The 26204-nt window shown below is 40.9% G+C and overlaps 1 protein-coding gene across 8 annotated transcripts in view; it reads right to left on the bottom strand.

Moving 5' to 3' along the window:
- TENM1 (teneurin transmembrane protein 1) overlaps nucleotides 1-26204 on the bottom strand; it is a 579532-nt gene that overhangs the window by 14555 nt on the left and 538773 nt on the right. For all 8 annotated transcript variants that reach the window (XM_061446104.1, XM_061446106.1, XM_061446107.1 and 5 more), the window contains 4 exons: nucleotides 12223-12589; nucleotides 9943-10453; nucleotides 4713-4885; nucleotides 2770-3005 (listed from right to left, as the gene is read on the bottom strand). In XM_061446104.1, coding sequence (XP_061302088.1) covers nucleotides 2770-3005; nucleotides 4713-4885; nucleotides 9943-10453; nucleotides 12223-12589 — 1287 coding nt within the window. The remainder of the gene's footprint in view (nucleotides 1-2769; nucleotides 3006-4712; nucleotides 4886-9942; nucleotides 10454-12222; nucleotides 12590-26204) is intronic.

Raw genomic sequence — 26204 nt, forward strand, 5'->3', positions numbered from 1 at the left:
TTGATGTTAAAATGCCTGATTGTACATAGATTTATTATTAATATAAAATGCATACATGCCTACAGACTGTTTTATATACTTTCAGGAAGTGCCAGGGCAGCCGGTTCTTCACTTAAAGGAAACCTGTGATTAATTCCTGTTTCCCACATTGATTTAGATACTGAGATAAAGTTAGATGTCTGTTCTAGCATTTCAGTTAACTTACTCACTTCTGTTCTATTTCCAGAGCAGGGAATGTGCACCATGCAAAAATCCCACTTCTTAAAACACGTTTACAGCATTATTCACAACGTGCTAACTGTGGCCTCTTTCCAAAATTGGAAATAACACTAATAGAGAGACATGCTTTCAAAATGGTTGCTAATTGCAATTAAGAATTCAGAGTGTTAGGACCAGGCAGAGAAGGAAACACTTTCTTCTCTTCAACTGGGTCATTCTTTATCTCATCCCCAGTTACCTGCCTCCTAATTTATACCTGTTAACACTCAAATTCATTGGTTTCAATGGCTGTATCAGGACTGATCTCTAAGTAACATCTTTAAACCTCATTTCTATGCTTTTTTTCCCCCCTCAGAAGGCTCTTCCATTGTGCTGTTTTAATTCTTTAACTGAAGGCTCCCAAAAGTCTGCTCATCTCCACTGAGAACTGGTCCAATCCCCAGAGCTTTTCTTTACATATATTTTCAAAGTTCAGCATAGTTCTTTCTGCCCTACATTGCAAGCTTTCTAACACACTACCTATTGTGCCAGTCATGGCATATTAAGTGTTTAAAAACTTTCTTTGCAAAATACAACTTAAAATGAAACTAGAAGTTTTCAGAAGGCCTCCCCAGAACCTCATCCAGCATAAGGACTTCTAATGATGCCACATTTTTTTTTTTTCCCAGCAGTACTCAAGGATCTATCAACAGCCTTAAATCCTTTTCATTATTTGGTGTATTGCTTCAAACACACTGTATGATGATATATTTTGCTTGCTGTCCTGCATATTTCCTTTAATCATCCACGAAAGATAGCAGACTCTGGGTAAATGCTGCTGGCCTTCCTTGCCACCTGCAGTGCTCCAGCTCCTGCCACCTCCACTGGCTCCCCGCTCCATCAGCATCCCAAGCAAACACCTCAGTACTAAAGCTGAACTCCAGGACCCAAAAATTTCACCTATCCTCCAAAGTCCTTCTTACTGGTAGTAACAGCCTCAATAGTCCATTTGTCCCTTTCTCTTGTTACACGGTGTAACCTATGTGTTGAATATTTCTCCTCCTTTCCACTATCAAATTTGTATTTAATGTCCTATCCTGTCTGGTTCCTTCCCACCTTGCTGCGACAGTCCTCAGACAGGCAGTCCTAGAGCTCAGCGGAGTCAAGAGAAGGGAAAAGTCTGTAATATGACTTGTCCTTCTGAGTAGGCAGGGAAAATCCATAAACCCCCTTGATCTTGGGTAGGTAAAAAAAGACACAGTTTACAGAAATAACAGCTGTGATGCTAGTGGGTATTTTTGGAAGGACACAGAATGTAAGACAGCAGCACATCAAAATTATTCTTACACTTCTCCTTCACCTTCCATCCTCCCATGGGATGAAGGTGAAGGTGGACAAAGAGGAGTACATGAGTGGTTCTCTGCACCAACAGGCTGATCCAGAGGTAGGTCAATCAGCTGAGATCTGGACACTGCAGTATTTCAATGAACATTTTATGACTCCAGTCAGAATCCATTTAATCCTGACCAATTTGTGAATTTCCTCCTTTTTTTTTTTGCCAGGGAATTTTAAAGATCACATGGAAGGAAGTGAAAATGAGTTAAAAGAACCTGCAGTCAACTTCAACAACAGAAAATACAAACTGCATCATAGGAAAACTCTGCAGGAAAACAATAACACTATCTAGAAATACATCTCTGTATTTTCAGTGCTAACAGATGTACCTTCTGAGACCATACCTATCCAGAAAGGTTGCAGTTCATAATGCAATATTTTTAAGGCCAGAATTCCCAGTTGTACTACCGGTACAGGCATTTTAAAGTGTATTCATGTGAAAACCAGAATTGATTTCATAAAAACCTGTTCTGCAAGGTAGCAGTCTCTTTGAGCCTTAGTGTTACCTAATTAAATGCTGAATGTTTACCATCTGTCATTGTAATCTGTGAGTTCTCCTTACAGATGAAAATAAACCATGGATGCAATGTTAAAGTAAATCTTTATTGGAGCCATAGTGTAAATCAGCCAGAGGGAGTGAAGGGGTCTCAGAGTGAGTGGTACAGGGCTGAATACACAGCCTGAATGGATACACAGGGAGGTTCTGTGTCATTCTGGCTTGCAGGAGATGCAATGGCCAGGACACCCAAGATGTGTCCAGTAAGACCCTGTCCCAGGCAGAGGCTGGCACCAGCTATTTCCCCAGAAGAAAGAGGGTTGATACATCTGAGAGAGGCAGAATGGCTCTCTGAGAGAGGCTCCAACTCTGCTGCTGTGCCAGGATGCCTCATGCTTGGCTCATAGCTTCTTCCAAAGCCATAATTAAGTTCTTAGTTGAAAAAGAAGAGGAGGAAAAAAACCTAATTATGTCTTGAGGTCAAGCCTCACAACCAAAATCAAACAGAGATCAAACATCCCTGTGACTGCTGGAAGAGTCTGATTTTGAAATTCATGGCTGGGGCCCACCATTGATATGAAGTTTCTATCAATGTTTTTACAGAGCAGAACATTTCAATGTGATTTTAGTTCAATGGCTTTCAAAAGGAACACTGCACTTTACACAAGAGGAAGCCTTACCCTTAGCCTTCTTTCAAACGTGGAGATATTGCCTTTGGTCTGCTCCCTCCTTTGCCTCCACTCAATGAGATTTGAGTTATGCTCTCCAGGAAGGGAGATATTGCACTTCCCTAAAGTGGGGCTGACAACCCCTGCTAGAATATGAGGCTCCGTGTTGAGCGTGATTTCCATCCCACTGGCAAAGGTGACTCTCAGAGACCCATCTGGGCTGACCCGGTAGATATTCTGCGTGTTATCTGTCAAAAAACAACCACCAAAAACAGGGAACACAGAAGAGCTCAGATCTCCAGAATTACAAGACAAGTATGTGCAACAGGGCTTTACCCCTACGTTACAGACAGCGGAACACACATCAGCTACAGTGTGATTTTTGCAGCCTGTGACCTCCGGGCCTTCCCATGTTCAAAGAGCTTTTTGGTACATTTATCCTGATGATTTCTGCTGTGAAGGTTACCTACAGCAGGAATAAAGAATTTTGCTTTCAGCTTAAAAGTATGTAAACCTATAGGCTGGGTTGGGCTTTTTTAACTCTTTGAAGAGGACAGCGTAATGCTTCAATGACTGCAATGAGTATCTGAGGTCAAGCATGAAACTTGGGACTATGAAAAGCACCCTTTTTTAACGCTGGTGCACACAGAAATAACTAGCCCAGCTCTTGAGACACGAATACGTGGAAAGTAGTTGGGTATTTCAAAAAGTGAAGATAACAGATATTACATTAAAGAGACTTTGTGACTCAGATGTATTTCTGACTGACTAGTTGCTCACAGGGTGCTTCGTGATAGTTCCACAGAGATGTGCAAATATGCAAATTATATGAATTCATAAATATGATAGGTATAATAATAACTACATCTGTTCATTTCTGGCACTGCCCATACTGTGCTAGCACTTTCCTGAGACAGAATTTGGTAACATACTAATTTTGAGGAGTTTCAGATTTAAGGACAGACATACAATCAGCCAGTCAGGAGATGATGGAGAGACCAGATGGGGTCACTTGGACAAAGCCTGACAGGCAATAGAACAATATAATATAATTATTTCCACTTATTCAGTGCTGTCTCTGCAATGCAATAGTGAAGAGGAGTGAGTCTCTTGTGAGGTGAGTTCTTCCTATTTGTTTCTTATAGATTAAAAGCTGAGAGGAAGAAAAATTCTGTGGTTTGCTCAGTTACAAACTTTTTCTATGGCAGACGTGGAAGGAAATCAGAGAGCAATTTCTCAGCACCTGCTGTCTTAAAGCCTGAACAATCCACTGACAACAAAAAATCAACAAGGAGAAAAAATCGCAGATCGATTAAACTATATAAAACCAGCACTTTGGTGATGAATCTGCACAATCTGGAGGACACTGTGGCAATTCCATTAGGCAGAGAGTAAATACTTCTTGAGAGGTATGACACTGGCAGGGAAGTACTGGACTGTCTACAGGGGTTGAGTCAAAATCTCATCCCAAGGCAGTCACCAGCAGAGGTGGGCCACGCTGTCCTCTTTCCTGTAAGTGCTGTCATCACCAGAACACAGCACTACCAGAAAGAACTCACAGCATTGGCATTTCAGTGCTAAAACGTCAGTGGGGCATGTCATTCTTCTGGGCAGTATTTCTCAGAATAACATAGCTCAGTGTATTATAGGGCAGTCCAAGTCCCCCAGAAACTGAAGCTGAAAGTAGCACATAAAGCTTGAAGACATCAGAGATTCCAATAACAGGAATTTATCCATGGGACTCTTCTAGAAGGAAAAGAATTCACTTGTGGTTTGTTTCTAATTGGTACCCCAGGAGAATTTAAAGTAGTATCTAGCCATTTGTACTGAAGCAAAGAAGAAACAAATGAACTAATTCTAATGTCTTTTTTTTTTGCAAGCAGTTAAGAATGCTATAATGTCTAGACTTTGAAACGTAATGATTAGGGAAGAAATAACAGAAATGCTTTAATTACCTTGTTTTAAAGTATATATTGTAGAGGTAGCTGAGAAGTTTGTGGCTGTGATCACATTCTCTCTGTTTGAAGTATCAAGTTCCACTCGCGTCAGCTTTTCAACATCGCTGTGAAAACTGCTGACCTCTCCGGTTGGGAAGGTTGCATTTGTCAGATGGCCATCAGAGTCATACCTGAAAGACATGATGTTAGAGAGCCATGAAATACATCACTGTCGTCTTGTAGGTTTTTTTTCCTGAATGGGGGAAAAAAAAAAAGAAAACCAGTGACAATTGTCAACACTGTGCAATATGTATAAAGATAAGAATTGATCCCTTTATTCACTCAAAATGCATTCATTCCCTAATCCGAATTCCTGCTTGGGCTCTTTTTCAGTGGTGCTGGATAAAACAGAAGTGGGAATAGTGTGAGATGCTACCTTCATCATGCAGCTTCTGCCAGAGGTTTCAGCACTGGACAGATGGTCGGGGCTCAGCCTGCTGGGATGTGATGCAGGAGGGAGGCCACTGGAGGTCACTCGGTATTCAGGCAACCAACTCACCCCCCAGAAGGCGTTTTCTAACTCTTAAGTTTAAATAAAACCAATTCTTAGATTCTGCAACATTCAAAACCTGCCTTTTGTTGCTGATGTGTGAAGTACATAATATGAATGGCGCATTTAAAAAGGGGACTTAAAGCGTAACAATAGCAATAAAATTAGATTGAAATCTGCAGCGATTAAGTTGCCTACATGGTTTTTACTCTTGTGTTACGTTTCCCATGGGCCTACTCAAATCAGCAGGAACTTCTCATCACAAGTAACAGCACCAGAATCTAGAGCACCACATTTTAATTCACCTAAATTTCGTCAATGCTAAAGAAATTCTTTTAGTTTAAGGTACTTTACGTGAATAGGGCCATGTTATGAGAAAGCCAATAATTAATTCAAAAGCTCTGGAGCAGTGTTTCTAAGAGGTCTTTTCAGTTCTACAGATATTTTTATTCTTTCTGATGAATACAGAAAACAATACAGAACATTGCTTGGTGCTTGATATTGTTTAATGTTAATGCCTCCTATCTTAAAAACCTTACTGATGCTAACATACTTTTATTCATCTACAATACTGCTGACACTGCAGTTGTATTTGCATGAGTAAAACCAATTCTCATGTTCATAAAATAGAAACCTTTTTGTGCAGGTAGGAAAGCCTAATTAAGTTTTCATGTTTTATTAACTGTATCCTCTCATTGACAAACATATCCTCAGTTGGTGTATCAACCGACAAAGCTGTGCTGCCTCCAATGGAGCTCTTCCAATTCACGTCAGCGGACGATCTGGCTATGTCTTTCACTTTAATGCGTTGGCATCATTTCGTTAGGATCTGAATTTCCCCCTAATTAGTCAGGGAAAATCTATGTCACAAGAAGTATTGGCAGAAAAAAAAAAAAAAAGAAAATTCAGGATTTTTTTTCTCTTCCCCTCAAAACAAAAAGAAAAATAGGGCAGCTGTTCTTCCTAAATACAACAGTGGACAATGAATAGTCACCATCTTGTGTTGTTTTTGAAAAATAATCAAATGTTACATACAATATAATCTCTATCTCACCTCCTACTGCCCCCGTATACATCCTGTGACTTATTTCCATTCTGCACTTATTCTGGTTCTGTGCAAGTTGACTGGGTACCACACCCAGCGATTAAAATTGGCTCTGATACTACTTTTCATCATTAGAAAACTCCATGAACATTGGGCAGATATATTTAATTTGCTGCTTGATCAAACAGATATGACAGCTTGCTGGGTTATTTGGATATTCTACTGTAACATAGAAAATGCTCAAATAATTCATTTTTATGGTGTAAATGCAGCCAGTTTTTGGAATGCTCTTGTGTGCAATACTTGGGATCCATCTTCACTGAGGATCCAATTGTGCTGTTGATATGGCTGCTGCTGAGACACAAAACTCCCTGTGTGACTGAAAATGGGATAAACTGTTACTAGACGGCTGGACAGATACAGTACTGAATTATAACGAGACTAGAGTGCATGCCAATGGGCTCTTACTCATGTAGATGGTCCCACTGACTTCAAGGAGAACATGCAGATGAGTGTCTCAGTAACGATTCCCCAGCATGACCATCCAAAGGCATTTTTTTATTCCAGATTGCTCCAAGAAACTCAAGCCTCCGCAGACAGATTCTGCCACCTTTCACATAATGAATAGTACCACAGTGGGACTCGGCTCCGGCAGAGCAATGCCCTACCCATACTAATAGAGGCACAATCATGACATATTTCTTAATGTTAATTTGGGGCCCAGTTATGCCACTGTTAATCATGTCAGTGACCATTTAATCATGCAAATAATTGCATTGATTTCAGTACTCACATGAGGAAGTGCTCACCAATATTTGAAATGCACACTTGGGGATATAGCTTCATAATCCATTTGCATTTCTATGTGTAGTACAGGTAAGAGTTATATCATTTCAAAGGGAAAGCGGTCTAATTAATTTTTTCAGAGAGAGCTACTTCTTGCAGGTGTTTTCTTGTCCTTGATTTAATAGAGGCCCAGTGCTCCCCCTCCCCTTTTACAGCTTTAATGGTACAATATTAAAAAATTCTAGATGACTGAAAATTGTACATTAGCTGTAATTTTATGCAAGAGCTCTTTCAGTACTTCCATTCCATCAGATTAGAGCAGATGGATGACAAGTACTTTTGTAGGTGGTTTTCTACCTCTTAATAATTCCCCCCTTTGAGTGAATCTGACATACAGGTAGATGTTCTGAACAGTTCATTATCTTGGCTCATATTCCAAACCATGATACGTGTTGTTAAACAAACTCATCCCTATTTCGGTTTGATAGTGACATGGGTTGAACTTTTGGATGTGAATGCAAATCTAGTTTAAACAGAGGAGATGACTCCAAGCAATCTGAAAGTTGCTCATATGGTATTTCTCTAAGCCCCAATACTATGTTCCTGTAAGTAACCCCTTCACAAAACCCCTAATTTTCAAACTGAAATTGGGTGTCAGTTCACAATGTGAGCTGTCTGGAAAAGAATGCCTGGTTAAAGAATAACTAAGGATCACCACGCCCCTTGACCTATGTATGGCAGAAGGTGAGCAGCATCTCCTGAAGGCACATCTACTCAGTGCAGTGCTCAGTATAGTCAGTTGCCCCTCTGACTGCAGCAGGTTGGGTGACATTCCATCAGACACTCAGGAAATTGTAATATATTATGAAGATGACTTAAAATATTGGCTTGAACATAAATATTAATGACATGCCTTCACTCTTAAATTGTGCTGTTGTTTTTGTAATGCTAATAACTGTAGTTCTGTTAATTTCTAGAGTGGCAGCTAATTTCTAGTGTGCAGTCATGCAAAGCCTGGACAGCTCAAAGCATCAGTGAGGACAGAGTTACCCAGCCTGCAGCAAAAGCTGTGAGAGTATAAAAACCTGTTTAATCTAGCACTATCTCTTTGTGTTCACCATACACATCATATCAATCCTTTCAAGGCACAGCTCTTTGTGCACAAATCTACATGACATACACTGGGAAGCACCTACAAGCAGGTGAAGTCCTTTAAAAGATCTCACTATGCTTGAATCATACTTCAACAAACAACTTCCCAGAAGAAACCAGGAACAAGCAATAGTTGTGTGAAATGGTTTACACTCAGTGTCAGTGGGATGGAGTGAGACTACCAGGATTAAGAAGCACATGAATAGAAACAGTCTGCTCTAACATGGTCTAACATCAAGTCCCTGCCACAATACATGCTGTTCAGTGTTTTAAGATGGAATAGGAATGACTTGGAGCTACTGTAAAAGCTTATTGAAAGCGTCACTGGTCCATGGTCTGGACTGATGCCATCCTCAAGTAGGGATTTAAATGGGTCACTCTCAGTGCTGAAATGATTCCAAAACCGCATACATTTTAAGTCATTTCTGCTCATAAAAGGTAACAGTCAGATCAGTATTTAAACAGCACCAGGATAACAGTGTGCTTTGTCTTGTTGCAAGAGAATTAAAGTTTGTATCAACAGATTCCTGATAATAACATCTAAACCAAAAAAGGCCCTGTATGTTTTTTTTTTCCGCAGATTGTCAAAAATAGTCCTCTCTAACAGTTTATACCTATGTTTACCATACTAACTTAGTCTTTGGCAGAATAATAGATGAAAACCATCCCATTGAATAAAAATCTCAAGCACTAGGCAGCAGTTTTCTCTGCTTTTATCCTACTTCTATTTTAAGAAAACATAATTCTAAAACCCTATAATGATGGTGACTCAACCACCTCTCCAGGTGACTTGTGCAGTAAATTTAATCCTCCTCAATGTGTTTTCTGTTCATATCCAACTTGGATAGCTTTTCAGTTTAGTTTTTGACCATGAACAACTATGCCCACAGAAAGCAGGCATTATTATCCTCCTTGGAGACTCTGAAGTAGTACTGTAATGTTAGCATCTGATTTCCAGCCATCACCTGTCACATCCTCAAACAGTGATTACGACAATTAATTAGAAATAATAAGAAATCCTGAAATGTCGCATCTCTTTATAAATAAAAAATGAACTTTCTTTAGGGTTGTTCTCTCTCTGGGACTAGATTGGGTTGTTCTGACTACATCTTTAACTGTCTTGCCTCGCTCTTTTGGTCTCCTGCAGGTTTTGCTTACGTGCCCATTCCTACAGCTTGTATGTATAGCCTTTTTCTAGTAAATATCCTCTTTGTTATTATATATCCTTTTCCCCTGCTGATAGAGAAAAGTTCACCCTTTGGATATTCCATCCACTGAGATTCTCAGTTGCCTTTACAACACTCCCTTCTCTGATCAGAATACTATTTTTCCCATTTTTGCCTTCCTCAGGGATTTTGCAAATTCCTGATTCACATCACAACTTGCCTCTACTTCTTTAGTTACAAAAAAGTCCACAATATTTTCATTTAAAGAAACAAATTCACAATAATAAAGTGCAAATGAAGCATAATATCAAGCAGTTTCTGCTACACTTAATGAGCACTATGTCCAGAGCTTTCACAATATGACAGGCTTCAGCACTTAAGAAATGTCAGTGCTTCATTTTAAAAGGTTGTACAACAGCACAGCTTGTCCTTCTCATGAAGGGTTAGTAGCAGGGTGTCTTTCTAAATTATTAGAACTGACTAAAAAAAAATCCAGTGGTCATTTAAAATCAGGTTCTTGACATCAGGCATTTAATGTCATGGACTTACTCATACACTGTTGTCCATCCATTTTCATCGCTCTTGGTTGCTAAAAGCCCTGTGTTTCCAGGGTATGTCATCAGAGCCAAGTTGTAGCCTTGGGCATAAACTCTTTTCAGAACCCCATTGCTGCTTATTGTCAGCCAGTACACCTGCCCTCCTGGCACCACGATCCACAGGGGCAGCCCGCTCGTGTCTCTGCGGATGTGAACCGAGTTCCCACTGCTGCTGGTGATGGTGCCAATATCTCCTTCCCCACTGTAGGTGAAGTTGTAAATGTAGTCCCTCGTTATGAGGTTCAGTGTGTGCAGGTGGGTGCCATTGATGGTGAACTGATACAATTCTTGGTCCGCTGGTGATGCGATCTCATACATGTTCGTGTCACTGAGGTGAGCCTTGTTTCGGCTGACTGCACGGATGCGAACATTCCCAAGGTCTGCTATGTACAGTGTGTCATCAGGAGAGACTGCTAGAGAAGAAGGTGCTTTCAGCTTTGCATCTTTGGCATAGCCACCATCACCTGGGGGAGAAATGGTAATTTTAGTAATCCATGTCTGTATTTAAGCTGATCCCCTAAGCCCGACACACTGCTTCTCCTCAGTATCACTTACAGGTCAATAAAACAAGATCTTCTTCCAACTCATTAAATCCCTATTATCTAAGGTTGGTGCAATTCTAAATTACTTGCAATGAAGACAAACAAGAATATAAATTATCTAATTTACAACATTTTTTCTAAGCCCAAAACCCTGCTGCTCAGGAAAGCTTTAATGGCAAAATTGTGAAAGAGAAAACATGGCACCTGAGTTTTTATTCTGCACTTTCTGTCTGTTGGCACGTAGTTACAGTAGAATTGTGTTACAAATAAAACAAAGAGAAAATAAACCCCAGTAATTCAGCTAAAATGACACTGAAGGAGGTATTAATTTGTACTTAATAAAACCTCAACTCTACAGGAAAACAAAAGCCCTAAAGCACCTTGAGAAACCACCCCTTCCAGTATCACTTTATAATTTATTTGGTTTGTGTATTTTAAGGTTTGAGGAGGATATCTGCATTATCATGGGCTGTACATCCATATCCAAATGAATTTACATGAGCAGGATTTTCTGTAACTAACAAGATAACATATTAAACCTCACTCTCAGAGTGAAACACATTCCTGTTTGTATTGCTCTCCTTCTCCTGACTGAGGAATTAAATCTGCTGGAGAGTTTGAGCATGCCCTATGCTTTCTTGGAGATGGACAAATGAGCTGATCTTTCTGCCAAGCCGACCCTGCCTTTTACCACCCCAGTCCTGGCACAATCCTTAGAGATGTCACAATTTCTCATTTTTTAGCACTGAGGGGAGTTTCCCTCAACACGAACCCTGAACAGGATTCTTTTCACTGCTCTGCCATAGCTGGCAGCACTTCCAATGCACATGAGGCTTTGATTATCATCACAATGCTGGGTCAGCAACACACCTTCTCTGGAATACCATTTACATTTTTTCCTCTCCATCATTGACATACTTAATGTTTTCTCGTGAGTAATTAACCTTTTACTTAAAATGAGAGGCTTAAGAATTATGATGACATTATGGAGCTGAACACAGTGGTACTTCGAGATGACAAGATGACAACATACTGCACACCTCTGCATACAGGAATGCTGTCCTTTGCCCCAATATGAAATATGTTTCTATCAAAAAAAGTGCTAAATTTGGTTTGGTGCATGCAGGGAGAGGGGCTGTGCTGCTGAGCATGTCCAGTGGTGCAGCGCGGGCCTGGTACTGGCTGTTCCAGTTCAAAACACACAAAGAAGAAACACTGAACATTATGTGTCTGCATAATTTTGCTGGCTGTGCAGTGTGATGCAAGCAATAGGAAGGCAGAAGCTAGTGTCTTTCATGTGATGTGAAACACCTTGGCGCTCTTCTTGGTACGAAGGGATGCCTGGTCCAGTAGCATTTAGGTGCAATCTGTACTGGGGCTGGTATCATCTTCAAAAAGGGCAAACATAGCTGACACAGAAAGGCAGGCTTAGAGCTAAACTGAGTTTTGAACTGAGTGTAATCTCTGTATGAAAAATGGAATAGCAAAGATGACCCTGCGGTTCCTCCAGTGCCAACTGGAAGACCCACTTCTGTGAATAAAATAGATTAAATCCACAAAGAAACGGTTTTCTGCTTTCCAAGGAAACTGAATTGTTGCTCCTCTATCCTTCCCCTTACTGCTCTGCAATCTGCAGCTGTGTCAGGGGATATTAACAGATAAGAGGCAGGAAATAACTAGCATCTCCTTACCTGAAAAACAGTCACAATTAGGATCAATCTTGCAGTCGCAATCTGATGGGGCTCCGGCGATGACAGAGATCTCACCGTTGGTTGTGACCTGTTGTATACGGTTGATCTTTCTTTCATCTGTCTCTGCAATGTAGAGTATGCCACTGTGAGACACAGCGATTGCCCTGGCTGACTCCAGGGTCGAGTGGATGGCCACCTTGCTGACAATGAAGTGGTCGATGCCTGGCACCTGGCAGTGAATGGGGCGCCCAGCAATAATTCGCACACGCCTGTTCTCAGAGATCTGCAGGACGATGTTGTTGTCCAGGACATACAGTGAGTTGTCTAGAGGGTTCACGGTGAGGTCTGTTGGCCACTCTAATCGCACCTGCGAAAAAAGAATTGAAAGGCAGGGAAAAAAAGAGAAAGGAATGATTAAGACAGCAAGGCAGCTTCATTCAACCATCTCTGATCACCCTGTCGTCAAGGCACTCGTTGGATTCACCCAGCACTGCTTCTCTAGTATCTACCTTTAATTGGATTTGGCAGAAGAAGTTTCAATAAGCATACTCCTTCTGAGGTCCAGCTCCAGGATGGAGCAAAACTTGACTCGAAAAGTAATTTAGCACCCTCTGAGAGCTATTTGCACAACTCCATTAAGGTGAGAACTATTATTATACCTATGCAGTCATGCAAATAAAAACACACTCTTCATGTCATGCAACATCAGTCAGAAAATTTTCCAGGTCTGAATGTTGTTTCAACATGGCAGTCAGTGCTGGCAGGGTGGAAAACAGTTAGAAATTGTCAATGTCCTAACACTTTAATTGACTGTTAGTACAAAAGGAAAATGCCATACTAGAAGAGTATGACACATTTCTACAATTTATTTACTAAGCAAGAAATGTTAATAAGACTTATATGCCACAAGAAATATAAGCTCATTAATTCTTTGTAACATAATAATACACCAATATATCATATTTCACATGATACAGTAGCTAAGCTGCAATTATTTATAATGCTTTTGCTTTGTGAATTCGGTATTTCAGTCATGGATTAAATAAATTCTTCACACTTAAGGTTAACTGTTTGCTTTTTTCCATGCAGGTGAGAGTGCCAACCGAACAGTTTCCAAACCACATTGGAGGAAATACAAGAATGACCTCATTCATCTGATTCCAGTTGCATCAGGATCTGGAGGAATTAAACATGCTCCCAATAAAAGGTGGGGCTGCCTGTCCACCTGAAAGACCACCAGGATGTCGGATGCTGATTGTATCATGTACTGACCAGAGAGCTTCAACCTCCTCCTATTGAGAAAGTTCAATAGGTACTGCATGATTGCTGACTTGGGAAACAACAACAGAGTAGACTGGTCCCTCTTCCCAGCTAATGGCCAGTGGAGGATTTGGACTGCAACTTGTCTATGGAAAGGTCAGAGAACAAATGAGCCACTGAGATTGCAAGACAGCCTATTTTTGTCTATCTTGGGATGCTCTGCTTGTTGTCCTTCACAAAGATATGGCTGCTTGTATCTGAGTGGAATTTTTCTGGACTAAATATTTCAATCAGAAGAGAATAAAAACCAAGTTAAAATGTAAAGGGGTTTTATGCTTTACATGTTACAGAGGCTTTTATTATTTCATTTTCTGATTTTGTTGATGGTTTTTCTCATTTTCCACTGCACTAATTAAAAGATCTATGAATGTAGAGACCGCAGATGCTAATATAATGCTCAGCAGTGAGGAATAACATATGGTACAGTGTGTGGCCATTGCAAGCCACCTGCTTGCCTGGGGTCAGCTCAGGAACCAGGCTGGAGGCCAAGTCTCTCCCTTTGTCAAGCATCAGTATTTCCTGAATAATCTCATTTCCAGAAGTACATTGCTCTTTTGATAATCGATGTTTTAATAAAGCAAAGGCATTGTGGCTACCATGTCTCATCCTGCGTGGTTACATGGTGCACCACACAATTATGAAGGCTCACAGAGTAATCTAATTCCTCCGTGTGCCCAGTCCATTTTACTACACATAATAATAACTGGCATTAAGACTGATGCTGTTGGGTTCAAGATCTCCCCTGAACCAGGTGGTAGAGTCCTTCCAAATGATGACAAATGTGGTGAAGCAGTTGGAAACAGATTCCTCCCACAAAGGTGCTGATTTCTGTGTGTGTCTGACTGCCCAGATTCCACCTGCTGTGCTAGGGCTGGTTACACACTGCTGCTAGCTCATGCTTAGACTGGGAGTTCACTGAACACCAAATAAAACCCTTTAGTTAGCATAAAGATCTCTACAAGGCTATCTTCAGGAAACCTGGAAAAAAAAACATATTTGCAACGTACCTTTAATGCAGAATATTTGATTGCTCTATCAAAGTAAATGGATTACTTTTACTGGGAAACAGACGCCTTCAACTTTAATGGCCTCCTTCACAGATCACTCTGCTGTAACAATAATCTTTGATTAACTGTAACTAGATTATTCATGATAAAAACTTTGGCCTGGAATTCTCCATTGCTGCCATAATGATTCAATATAGCACCTGCCATGTCTTTATAGTTGGTTTTCCTTTGTGGACCAGCAACACTGTCTTTGCCCAGTGAATAACTTGAATTCCTCCCACTGTGAAGGCATGATGACCAATGTCTTGCAGATAAACAGGGACTGGTTTGGGCCAAACCAACTCCTTCTCTGGTTGATTTGAGGCTGATTTGGTCTACTGAGATAGAATAAACTTGTATGCAGCTGTCCATTTCACTCGCAGCAAGGTGCTAAAGCTTAGTTTTAATGGTTGCTAACTGCAAGCACATTTTCTTTCACACTGATCACATCTGTAAATCTAGCTGCATTCTGGCAAAAGTAAATAAAATCTTAGTTGGGAACATCTAAACAGTTTTGGTTGCTACACCAGAACTGTTGCCTAGTTCTCTGCTCCACAAAGCTAACTGAAGGCATGGCTACAGCTTCTCTTTCTTGGGTTTAAAGCAGTCATGGCTGTATTAATGCTTTAATCCCAGGTGAAATATTAAAGGTAGCATGTACCTGTCTGAAGACTGCAGCCTAAGAACCAGCTGCTGCTCACTCCAAGCTTATGCTAGTGCAGCTGGAGGTGAAAAAAAGGTGAAATAGGTCAATTAAAATCAAACATGCACATAAACACAAACCCTTCAGCATCCCTAATCTGAGGGAGAACTGCAGATTTAGAAAAAAATCTGCACTGGTCTTGTCAGGAAGAGGCTTCACCCATCTTACACTGGGGCTGCTGCAGTCCCACCCCATTCCTTCTCCCAGTGCAGCCCCCAGCAGCAAGGCCAGGGCTTAATGTGGCCCTACAGAGAGCAGGCTCAGGAGAGTTTGCTGCCTAAAAACTAATCACCTAAATCAGCTTAAGCTGAAGTGTAACTGCACCCTCAGGTTCCCTGCTACCTTGAAACGTCACCAGTTGTTTCTTCTCTTTTTAAGCAAGCTGCCCTCTGGCAGGTTTCTGTGACCAAACCATCAGTTGTGCTTCATTCAAAGCTAATAAACATATTACACAGAAGCACTTCAATTCCCATCTGATATCACTGTGCCTATTAAAAAGTTTTTCCAGACAAAATCTCAGTTAGGATAAGAATATTAAATCAATATTAAATATTAATACACTTTTTAATTTGAAGCATTTCTTCACAAATCCCTGTAAAAAGTCCTCCCCCATGTATGTGTATTTTTCTTATAACTCAAAATTGGGCCCATTGCAAGTATTTTTCTTAAACTTAGTGGGCTCTTTTTTTGAGCAGTGTACAGAAACAGCACTGATGATTATCCCATTCTAAATGGACAGACAAGGTTTGCTCAGGAGCAGTCAGTTCCTCACGCTCTTCACACACTGAAATTTTCAGGTGACAATTCTGGTTTGGTTCATGGCAGACTGAGTATTTGCAATGGAAATCAATGCCGGAACAAGTGAGCCCGTGAGCAATGAGACCTTTGCATGTAAGTATTAACATGTCAACTTTTGTGGCAATTCAGCATTTAACTGTCAACATAAAGGCTCCAGCTATATCTAATAATCAACCTCTGGTTTTAGAAGTGCAAAATTAACACCTACTAAAAGTTTTTTCATGTCAAGTGTTCCAGAAAACACAAAGTGCACTAAGGCAGCTTTGGTTTAAAAGAATTTTCACTGGGAAATCTACATTTAGGTAGATAAATGACCCTCAGACCTGAATGGTATTTTTTGTATTTGTTTTTTTTCTTGCAAAATACACATGCTCTTGTATAACTGTCTATCTACCTATCTGGTTTCGAAATACTTATTTTTCTGTGGAAAGCTGACCCTGGCTGAATACTAGGTACCCACCAAAGCTACTCCATCAGTCCCCTCTCAGCTGGACAGCGGAGAAAAAATGTATGGAAAGGCTCGTGGGTCAAGATACAGACAGGGAGAGATCATTCACCAATTTCCATCATGGGCAAAACAGGCCTGACTTGGGGAAATTAGTTTAATTTATTACCAATCAAATCAGAGTAGGGTAATAAAAAATAAAGCCTAAATCTTAAAAACACCTTCCCCCCAGCCCTCCCTTCTTCCTGGGCTCAACTTCACTCCTGATTTCTCTACCGTCCTCCCCCCAAGTGGCACAGGGACATGGGGAATGGGAGCTGTGGTGAATTCATCACACATTGTCTCTGCTGCTTCTTCCTCCTCATGGGAGGACTCCTCACACTCTTCCCCTGCTCCAGCATGGGGTCCTTCCCACAGGAGACAGTCAGACTCCTCCAACATGAATCCTTCCCATGGGCTGCAATTCTCCACAAGCTGCTCCGTGGGATCCCTCCCATGCAGTGCAATCCTTCAGGAACAGACTGCTCCGGTGTGGGTCCTCTGTGGTGGGAAGCTTCTCACATAAGTCACTCCTGCAGCCCCCCTGCTATCAAAACCTTGCCATGCAAACCCAATACATTTTACAACAGCAAAGCTTTATAACTAAATAAATGAGATTTTTTGTGAAGTAGCTCTGATTGGAGAGCCTGTACTCATGTACATCTTAGACATACACACCTGCACATGTACACATGTTAAAGTGTTAGCTTATCAAGAATACTGTTTTACTTTTGGTTTTGATGATATGGCTGAAAGTTTCTGCACATTTTCCATGACATTTGCATGGCTGTGGCATTTTTGGTACTCTTTTAAACAAAACAGATCAAACAAATTCTACTGTTCACATCAAAGTAAGAACAGTAAAGAGGGAAAAAATTATCCTTGTCTGCAGATGCTGGTTTCAAGAGCTTAACTGTTTGGTTGCAGGGGTAAATTTCACTGGGATAAGTTTCATTTATCATGGATTAAAAGAAGCTGCATAAATCCCTAAAAAGGCTTCACCATTGCTTTGATTTCTTGCCATGCATTGCTTGTATATTTTGATTCAATTTCATGTAGTAGCATGAAATTCATGCCAAAATTTTCCTGATAGTCCTGACTGATGGATTATTTCCTATCAGTACTGCTCAGCTTCAAGCACTTCTGTTTATGCTACCTTTGCCTTTATTCAGCTCTGTGATATGCATTTGCAAACCTGATCGTAGCCCCTTCCATATTCCTCTTTCACTGGTCACTTCCTTTTTTTCATCGCCTCTTATTTATACTCCCTTCAGCTGTCGTTTCCAGGCCAAACCCTTTTATTCACAACAACAGAATTTTACAATAGCATTTTTCTCTCTTCCTGTTCAAGCCCTTCTTTCTCCTTCCTTCTGGGAGAGAAGGAGAGAAGGGCTCACACCGGTGGTCCATTAGAAGGGAGCGTGCAGTTTACAAGGCGAAAGGAGACTGGTTCTGCTTCCCTGAACTTTTCACAGGGTGTCTCACTACGTGTATTTCTCTCTATTTTCCCATAGTTGACAAGCATGGATATTTTTTCATCATTTTCTGTCAGTTCGCTCTCATTTCTGGGCTCTTCCTTCTGTTGACACTGACACTGTCAGCTCCTCTCAGCAGCTTAGCTTCTTTCTTAATGGCACACAGAGACATAATTCTGCTCCTGCAGTCTGACACTGGGGAACCCTTCCCCATGGTGGGATTACAGGCTCCTGCCATGCTGGAGGAGCCTTTGTTTCTCATTCTCCTGATGCTGCATATTATAACATGCAGAATTACACAGTTCAGCTGTAGCAATCCCTGCTCTAAACTTCACAAATGTTGCTCTCTCTGCATTCACTGTTCCCCAGTGAAAAACCCAAAGAAATGAGTTTTGCAGCCTAATGACCACCATTTTCTACCCTGGGCTGGGAAAGCAGCTGTAGCACATTTACAGATGCAGCTCAGAAGTCTGAGGCTACCAGTTCTCCAGGATCATGGCTTGGGTGGTCTCCCCATGAACCTGCCTTTGCCATCAGTTATTTCCAGTGGATGAGGGACCCAGCACAGGAATGTGAAGGCAAGGCACCAATTCAACAGTTTTCACTGCTTGTCTTCGCTTCGCTTGCCACGATATTCGCTGTGCTCTCACTTTCCAGCTCTCTTCTTGTTTCATAATTTCTTTTTTATGACTTTCTTTTTCTGCTTCACAACTTCAAAGACTGTATCTTGGGTCTACTAAATCAATAGGAAAAGTTGATTTCTATGGGGAGAGGTTTCACACTGCCTTTATTTAACAAGAGAGGGAATATTATCCAGAATCACATAAGCCTATTGACTGTGAAAATCAATGGGATTTAAGATTCCTAAGCCATTTGAGTCTGTTTAAACATGGTACCCATGGTTTATACGGGCTATGAATGAATATTTCTTTAAATGCCCAGAAGGAATTCACAAAGTACTTTGAGCAGACCAGTATCTCTGAGAGGAGGAATCTCAGACTCTTCAATTAAAATATCTCAAAATAGACCATGAATATGAATCTAACCCAAACGTATCTCCAGTGCTGGAGTGGGAATAGATGTCCTCCAAACATACCATTACAGCTCATCTGCATAACCAAAAGGACAGAGTGGGACCAGGTGGAAATCTAGCTAACAAGAGGACTGTTTCCATTTCGCCTCGCTTTCTAACTTGAGTTTCCAGGTCCTGGCACTTGTCAGATGAGACGGCACAAAAATAAAGTGGCATAAATCTTACTAAATCTCTCACTAGTGTTGTCCTCATCTTTCCATTTTGGGCTCAGAAATTCTGGATAAGGAAAGCCAGTGTGCTGCCAGTGCAGAAAAGGTGGGAGGAAGACCTTGAAAAGCTTTAATTGAGGTGGTAATTAACAGCTGTTTGAGAACAGCGAGAGGCTGGAGCTAGTACATTACCATGTCTTCTGTTTCCAGTAACTACTGAGCTTTGTAAAAGCATCTGGCCTGAAAACTGGGAGGAAGAGAGGATATATAGGAAATAAATTTCCAAAACTAAAAAAAGCGAAGAAAAGCATTAAGTCCTGCATTTGAGCAACACCAGCCACCGCGAACATATCAACCAAGTAACAGCCATAATTAAATTAGTTCCTTATGACTCTGCCCTGAACCCTTGAAATTTAAAAACTGAAATTTAAATTAAATTATTGAAATTAAAACTCCTGCAGATCAGTGCCTGTCTTTCCGGGATCATGACCTCTGACAATAGCACTGCTCCTCAGGGCAGTGCTCCTTTGTCCCCAGGGCTGGGCAGTAAGTGAGACTTGGGGAAGCAAAGGACGCAGAGCTGCTGCCAGGCTTCCAGCTGGGCATGTGGGAGCCACAGCTGTCTCAGCTGGATCAGGGCTATAAACCACATTCCTGCAAGGATCAGAACAAATGCTAACACCACAGCTTTCACAAGAAAATGCATATTCACTTCTGTGGTTTAAGCTTTCCCTTAAGAGTTACACCATTAAACTCAGAAACACAGCTTCTGCAAGGGAAAGAAAGAAGGATGGGGGAAATAGATATTCTGCACTTCATGTTTATGGCAGGGCATCTTCTATGGCAAATTCCTACAACAATACACAATTCAATAGTAACAGCGGTTTAAAAACCACTGTAAGAGTGCACTAATTCTTTACTGAACTGTAGCAAAGAGTTAAAGCAAAGCAACTATAGAAAAGTTTGATTTTTAACTTTAAATTATACCTTTTCTTTCCACATAGGCAGAAAAATTCTAGCAGAAAAAGCAACTGCATTTATTGAAGTCCTTTTACAGAAATTAGCATCAAGATTAATTATTACCATGGCATGATTTTCTGCAACTGATTTTTCACAAGTATTTACCCAATAGATACTTCAATGGAGCAAAATGAATGTAATCTAACTAGCTGTCATGCTGCATTGAAAGCAAACACATAGTGCTGTTAGGCTTCTTGCATTTTGCAGAGCAAACAAGACAACTGCATTCCATGCCGGAATCCTTCCATGTGAGTATTTACACTGATTAGGTACTTGCAAAAAAACGTACTGGAGAGTGCTTGATTCTAGTCTGAGACTGTAAGCAGACACTCGGCTAGAATTTTCTGCCAGCTAAGGGCATTGATTACTGCTGTGATGCGTATTTGGATATGCATTGTCAGACTGTGCCAGAAAAGCTTACAAGGATAAAGTTTAGGATTAATGTTTTTTTCAAGCAGAATTCAAGAAATACCACTCAGCTAAATAATGCATCTCGAGCCTGGGACAGATACAGCCTGGATCTAAAAGGAGAGACACTCACTTCTCTTGCCTTCCAAAAAGGCTCTAGACAAACATTCTAAAAGCATGCCTAAAATTAGGTTTTCAACAGGTTCCTCATCAGATAGCTATGTAAAGCTTTTGATTTTCAGTAGCTGAGCTCTAGATCTATAAAGGCAGAGAAAGGCTCCAGACCTAGAAGGGCTCAGGAAAGCTCTACAAAACCTCTTACAAAACAGAACAGCTCCCTCACCCCCCCAGGGGGTGGGGTATATGGAGGTGCAGGAGGCCCTAGAAGGGGTCCCTGCAAAGTTCTATATTCAGAAAGGGTCCATAAGGGTGCTAGATCTAGGAAAGCACGCTGAGCTAAAAAGGGTGACAAAGAAGTGCTAGACAGGCTCTGAGAAAAAGCTCTAAAAGGCTTCCAAGCCATCACAAGAAAAGCAGTACCTAGTGAGTCTCTAGACATGCTCCAGAAGCAATACATGCCTGCGTCCTGTCCCCTCCCAGCTCTCGATCTAGAAAGGCCCAAGATCTACAAAGGTGCTAGATGTCTTCAGGAAGGCTCTTAACACCTCTAGCAAAGTTGTAAATCTCTGGATCTCATCCTCTTAGCAATTCCTAGATCTAGAAAACAATAAGAACAGGGCTAGATCTAGAAACATCATCTTTCCTTTAAACCAAATCCAAAGACTTAAGCAAATGGCATCAGTTATAAACCCTTCTGGCTGGATGGGACCATACAAAAATAATTTCACAATTAAATTAGTTCCTTATGACTAGGCTTCTTATACCAAGTTTCAACCACTTGACGTCTCTTGATTGCCCTGATTTTTGGCATACCTTTCATGAGCCACCCAAACACACTTCTTACAGTTCAGGGCAGTAATGGCAAAAAAACATGTTGGTTTTGTTGTCACTATTGACACTGACACAGAAATATAACTGTGAACTGGCAAGAAAAATAGAAGAAAAAAGAAATACATATGGATGGAGGACCTAAAGGGTTTTACATCATATCATGACTTTCCCCAGTTCTCACCAGAGACAGCTACATGCTGTTCAGTTCCCTGTTTTGCTTTGAGCAGTTGATTGAATGGCTATTGAGTGATGTTCAGACATTTATGATTTTCCTGCAACGTGACCTACATTGCTAAACTTCATAAATTTATTCTCCAAGGCAGTGTATCATTTTACATGCCATATCCCTCCCAAAGGAACCTATCAGCGGGAGATGAGGCCCAGTTTGTAAAAGCTGAATGTCCTTCAGACATTTTTAGCTAATTTGTTTGTAAATGTGAGTGTTATTGTCAGAGTAACATACTGCATAAAATGGTGCTCTCTATCATTCTGTTTGCCTCTCTCTGTGGCCTAAACTCCATAATGCAAAGCTATAAACGTCATCTCTGTATGGCACGCTACAAATGCATACAACTGATTTCTGTCTTGACATTTGCATATATTTTCCTCCGCTGACATTTTTTTTATCTTGGCACAAACAAGGGTAGAAAGCATGCTGAAGAAAGCATGGTATCATGAGGAGGAGAAATCAGGCATTCTCAGCTGTCACTGCCCAGGCTGCAGCTCCTGCCATGTTACTCCTGTGATTGTCACAGCTTACTTTCATTTGACTTCAGCAGCTTGTAAGCATAACTCAGGGCAAGCTTAGTGCTAATAATGATACTGGAAATATCACTAATACCTCCGAAGCAACATTTCTTGGTATTAAAACCTTTTCAGTCTTTGTTTATAACCAGCTTTGAGAGACCCAAGTAGCTCCCAGAGAGCAAGGGAACAACACCCTTAAGAGTTCCCTTGTGCTGATGTGCTTCAAAGTCCTGCCCTTTGTAAGCTGTTATTATTACAGTGTTGTTTTGACAGGCTCTGCAGACTTCCCGGTTCCCCTTAGCACCTGGAGCAATTTGCAAGCCAGAAGTATCGCTGTGTAGGCTTTTTTGACCCCCCTTCCATCAATTACTGCGGTGCAATGCTCTCTTTCAGTCATACAACCATACCCATGCTTTCTTTTATAGCTCTCAAAAGCAGAAGTTTGCAGCTATGTAAAATTCCAATGACCTGATGATAGAATTAAATGACTATATAGGTTTTTTAACACACTGATTTTATGCCTTTATTTCTGTAAGCTGTCTCCTGAACTGTGCTGTTGTGAGGACAGAGCAGGCGTTCAAAGACCAGCCCTCACTCCTCCAAGATGTAGAGCAATCTTCCTCTGGCCTCTTCAGTGCAACAGTTTCTATCCCAGCAGTGTGTGACATTGCTGCAGGATGGACACCACCACCTCTGGTGTCTGCTGCCCTCAAACCTGCCCTGTACTCAAAACTCCAGACTTGTGCCAGCCTGTTTGGTCTCTCTTCCCCTAAGGATGTGCAGCATTTCCAAATCCCCAAACCAATCTGAAAGGCTTGGAAGCTCAATTATTACTGTCATTCACTTTATAACACATAAAACCCATTAGATCTGTGGGAGGTCCTTTACCCCACTGATGTGTGAAGGGTTGATTGGTGAGAGCAGAGCAACATTCACACAGTACCCTGACAATCTTAAGAAAAAACTGGCTCATGTAGGAGTTGCCTTCATCAAAGCAGGTATGTCTTAAATCACTGACAGGCCTTGTTATTAGTGGATGTAGATGAACAACTGGTTTAAAAGAAAAGGAGGGGCACTGCCTGTTTGGTCTGCCTCTGCATGCTCCTGTCATCTTCTACATTCCCTCTACAGCAGAACTTTTTTGGGACTGGGCTCCAGGATATCAGGGACCAGCTTTTGCTACCCAATTACTAATGGGTAGCTCTGCTGTATATGTAGAAATCATATATACATTTATGTATACAGGCATAGTTATATAGGCATATATAGGTATGTATTATGTGTACATATATTCTTCACGCATATATTTTGTCCTCTATGTCGCCTCAACAGATGACAAACGTCAGATGTAGTAACCAATATATCTCAACCCGCTGCAGACTCCCACCAGTCTGGCAAAGCTGCACTAAACATTTTCAGCAGCATAATTCAGCACAGCAGATACAAGGCCACCGCCTTTGCTCTGTATAAAGAAAAGTATACAAAGCAAAAAAGTAAGAGAAAAGTCATGAGCAGAGATCTGTCAGGTCTTCTTCACTTCACTATCAAGTGCCTAACACTCCCCGCAGCAACAATCAAAGAAATGGATGCAATTGCTGAAAGCTGATTAAAATGTGCAGTCTTTTACTCAGTAGTAATGCATTATTTATGGCAGATAATTGAAATAAATTGCAGGTGACCAATACAAAAAGAGAACTTGGGCTTTAAGGAAGAAATTGCAGTGTGACTTCATCGCATGGCATCCCGTTTCTATGACTAATATTTCAAATTCAGTGATAGAATAATTTGATAAGAATATAAATTAGCTGTGATGAAACCCCCCTGCTTTCTGTTTGATATTCTGAAAATCACATTATACACCTACAAGTTTGATTCATGAGCTCTCACAGACTTTTTCCACCTCAGATCCTAATCCTAAGAGCCTCTTGCCTTGCAGTTCCTGTTAAAGAAAGGCTACTTAACCTCTCCTCTACCCCTGGGAAAAGATTATTTTATCTTCTACCTGAAGATCTTTTTTAAAGAAGGTTTTCAGCTTGTTTTTTCTTCAAAGTATGGATATTAGTGACTGCTTGTTCCTACATACGTTATAGCTGGAATTATCTGGTATAAGCTTATGGTATCCAAAGACTAACAATAAACAGAGGTGGGGGTCCCCTCATTTTTGAAAAGGTTTGAAAATGCCTCAGTAAAGGCTCTGTTGCTACACACTCACTACTATGCTTTCAATCAAGCTTGGAGTAGGACCCAGCGGGAAGCCCTGGTTCCAATGAAGTCAGTACTGGGGCCACGACTTTGACTCTAGTTAGCTTGTCTGGTACTGCAGCAAAGCCAGAGATCAAAGAACATGAAATTAAGCAGCAAAAAAGAAAAAACAGAGAATAAGATGACTTTGTACTGGAAAATAATAACAGCTTTTCTGGGCTCCTTCATGCAGCAAAAATTAGAACAAATAATGTTTTCTGAAACCAAGAAAAGCTCTGAAAGTCTTCTTTCAGAGGAAGAAGCACAGATAAAGGAAGAGCACAAATAAAAATTAAAGGACCTATAAATTGTCATTTCTGCTTGGTGTGCTTTTTGTTCAGCAATTTCACAAATACACATAAAACAGTTCTCTGAAATACTGACAAACACAGTTCAGAGATTTGGAATATTTGTGCTGCATTAATTACATGTATCAAAAGCCTTGCACAGGTAGAGGACTAAAAATTAATCATGAGCATGGATAGTTTTGCAGTACTTTGCTACAATGAAAACAAAGTGCTTCCTTTTTCATAGGATGCAGCTCTCTAACACAAGCAGTGTGTTATGCACCTAGTGTTAAAAAAAGCCAGTGAGAAAGCCCTTCCTGCTTTCTGCTTTTACATGAACGCAGTGTATACTGTCAGATATGTAGAGAAACACCTAAAGGGATAGTGTGTCTTCCTCTGACCTGCAATACTAATTAACTAATTGGCTCCATGTAATCCTGCAGTTGCTTTGTGGTATCTTATTCTCAACCTGGCTTTAAAGCACTTCAGCCCTGAATCAATTTGGTTCTTATGCTGGCAGCTCGCTCCCCTTTTTCCACCCATTCATCAGATCATATTCTTGTCTTTCACATTTTCCTCTCCTTCCTCCAAACGTACCCAGTGAAAGTTCTGTTCAGGCTGTGTTTGCTCCAATGAGCAGACCCTCATCGCTGCTTTCAAGTGAGGTCACCGTGTCCTGGGAGCTTTTTGTTCTGCTCAAAAGGCTTCCACAATGCCACTGAAGCATATTGTGCCTGTGCAGATGCTGGCGGGGAGCGCCTGCAGCACTTGTGACTTTGGGAGCAATGTCAGCGTTTGCATTTTTGAGATACATATTACATTTTCAAGCAATTTTGCTCATCTTTACTCCTGCTTTCCAGCATTCTGTCTCTCACTTCACTATTTCAAGTAGGTCATCAACAGCACTACTTGCTGTTCTCTCTCCTCTACTCCATCATTCAAAGTAGGCTGTCCAGGACGTGGCATTCTTGCCATGTGTGGGTCGCCTTTAAACACTGTATTAGAAATCTGCTTTTAATTTGACCTATGCAAGCAAATTGCCTACGTAAGTAACTCTGTCACATTTTTATAAGGGAGCAAAACATTTTGCAGTGTCACTGAAGTTTATGTGAAGCAACACAATATAGATGGTTCCCTCATGTGGAGAACTGCTGAACAAAGGCTGATGAAGTGCAAATGTCAAGAAAAAGTCTTCAAACCAGACCTTTCATTTTGGAACACAGCAGTGACAGTTATTAACACCATCAATCAGGCCAGAGC

This window comes from Pezoporus flaviventris, unplaced genomic scaffold (genome assembly GCF_033815535.1).
Source record: "Pezoporus flaviventris isolate CSIRO_AGI_PZ_B2104156 unplaced genomic scaffold, CSIRO_AGI_Pfla_v1 ptg000005l, whole genome shotgun sequence".
NCBI lineage: Eukaryota > Metazoa > Chordata > Aves > Psittaciformes > Psittacidae > Pezoporus > Pezoporus flaviventris.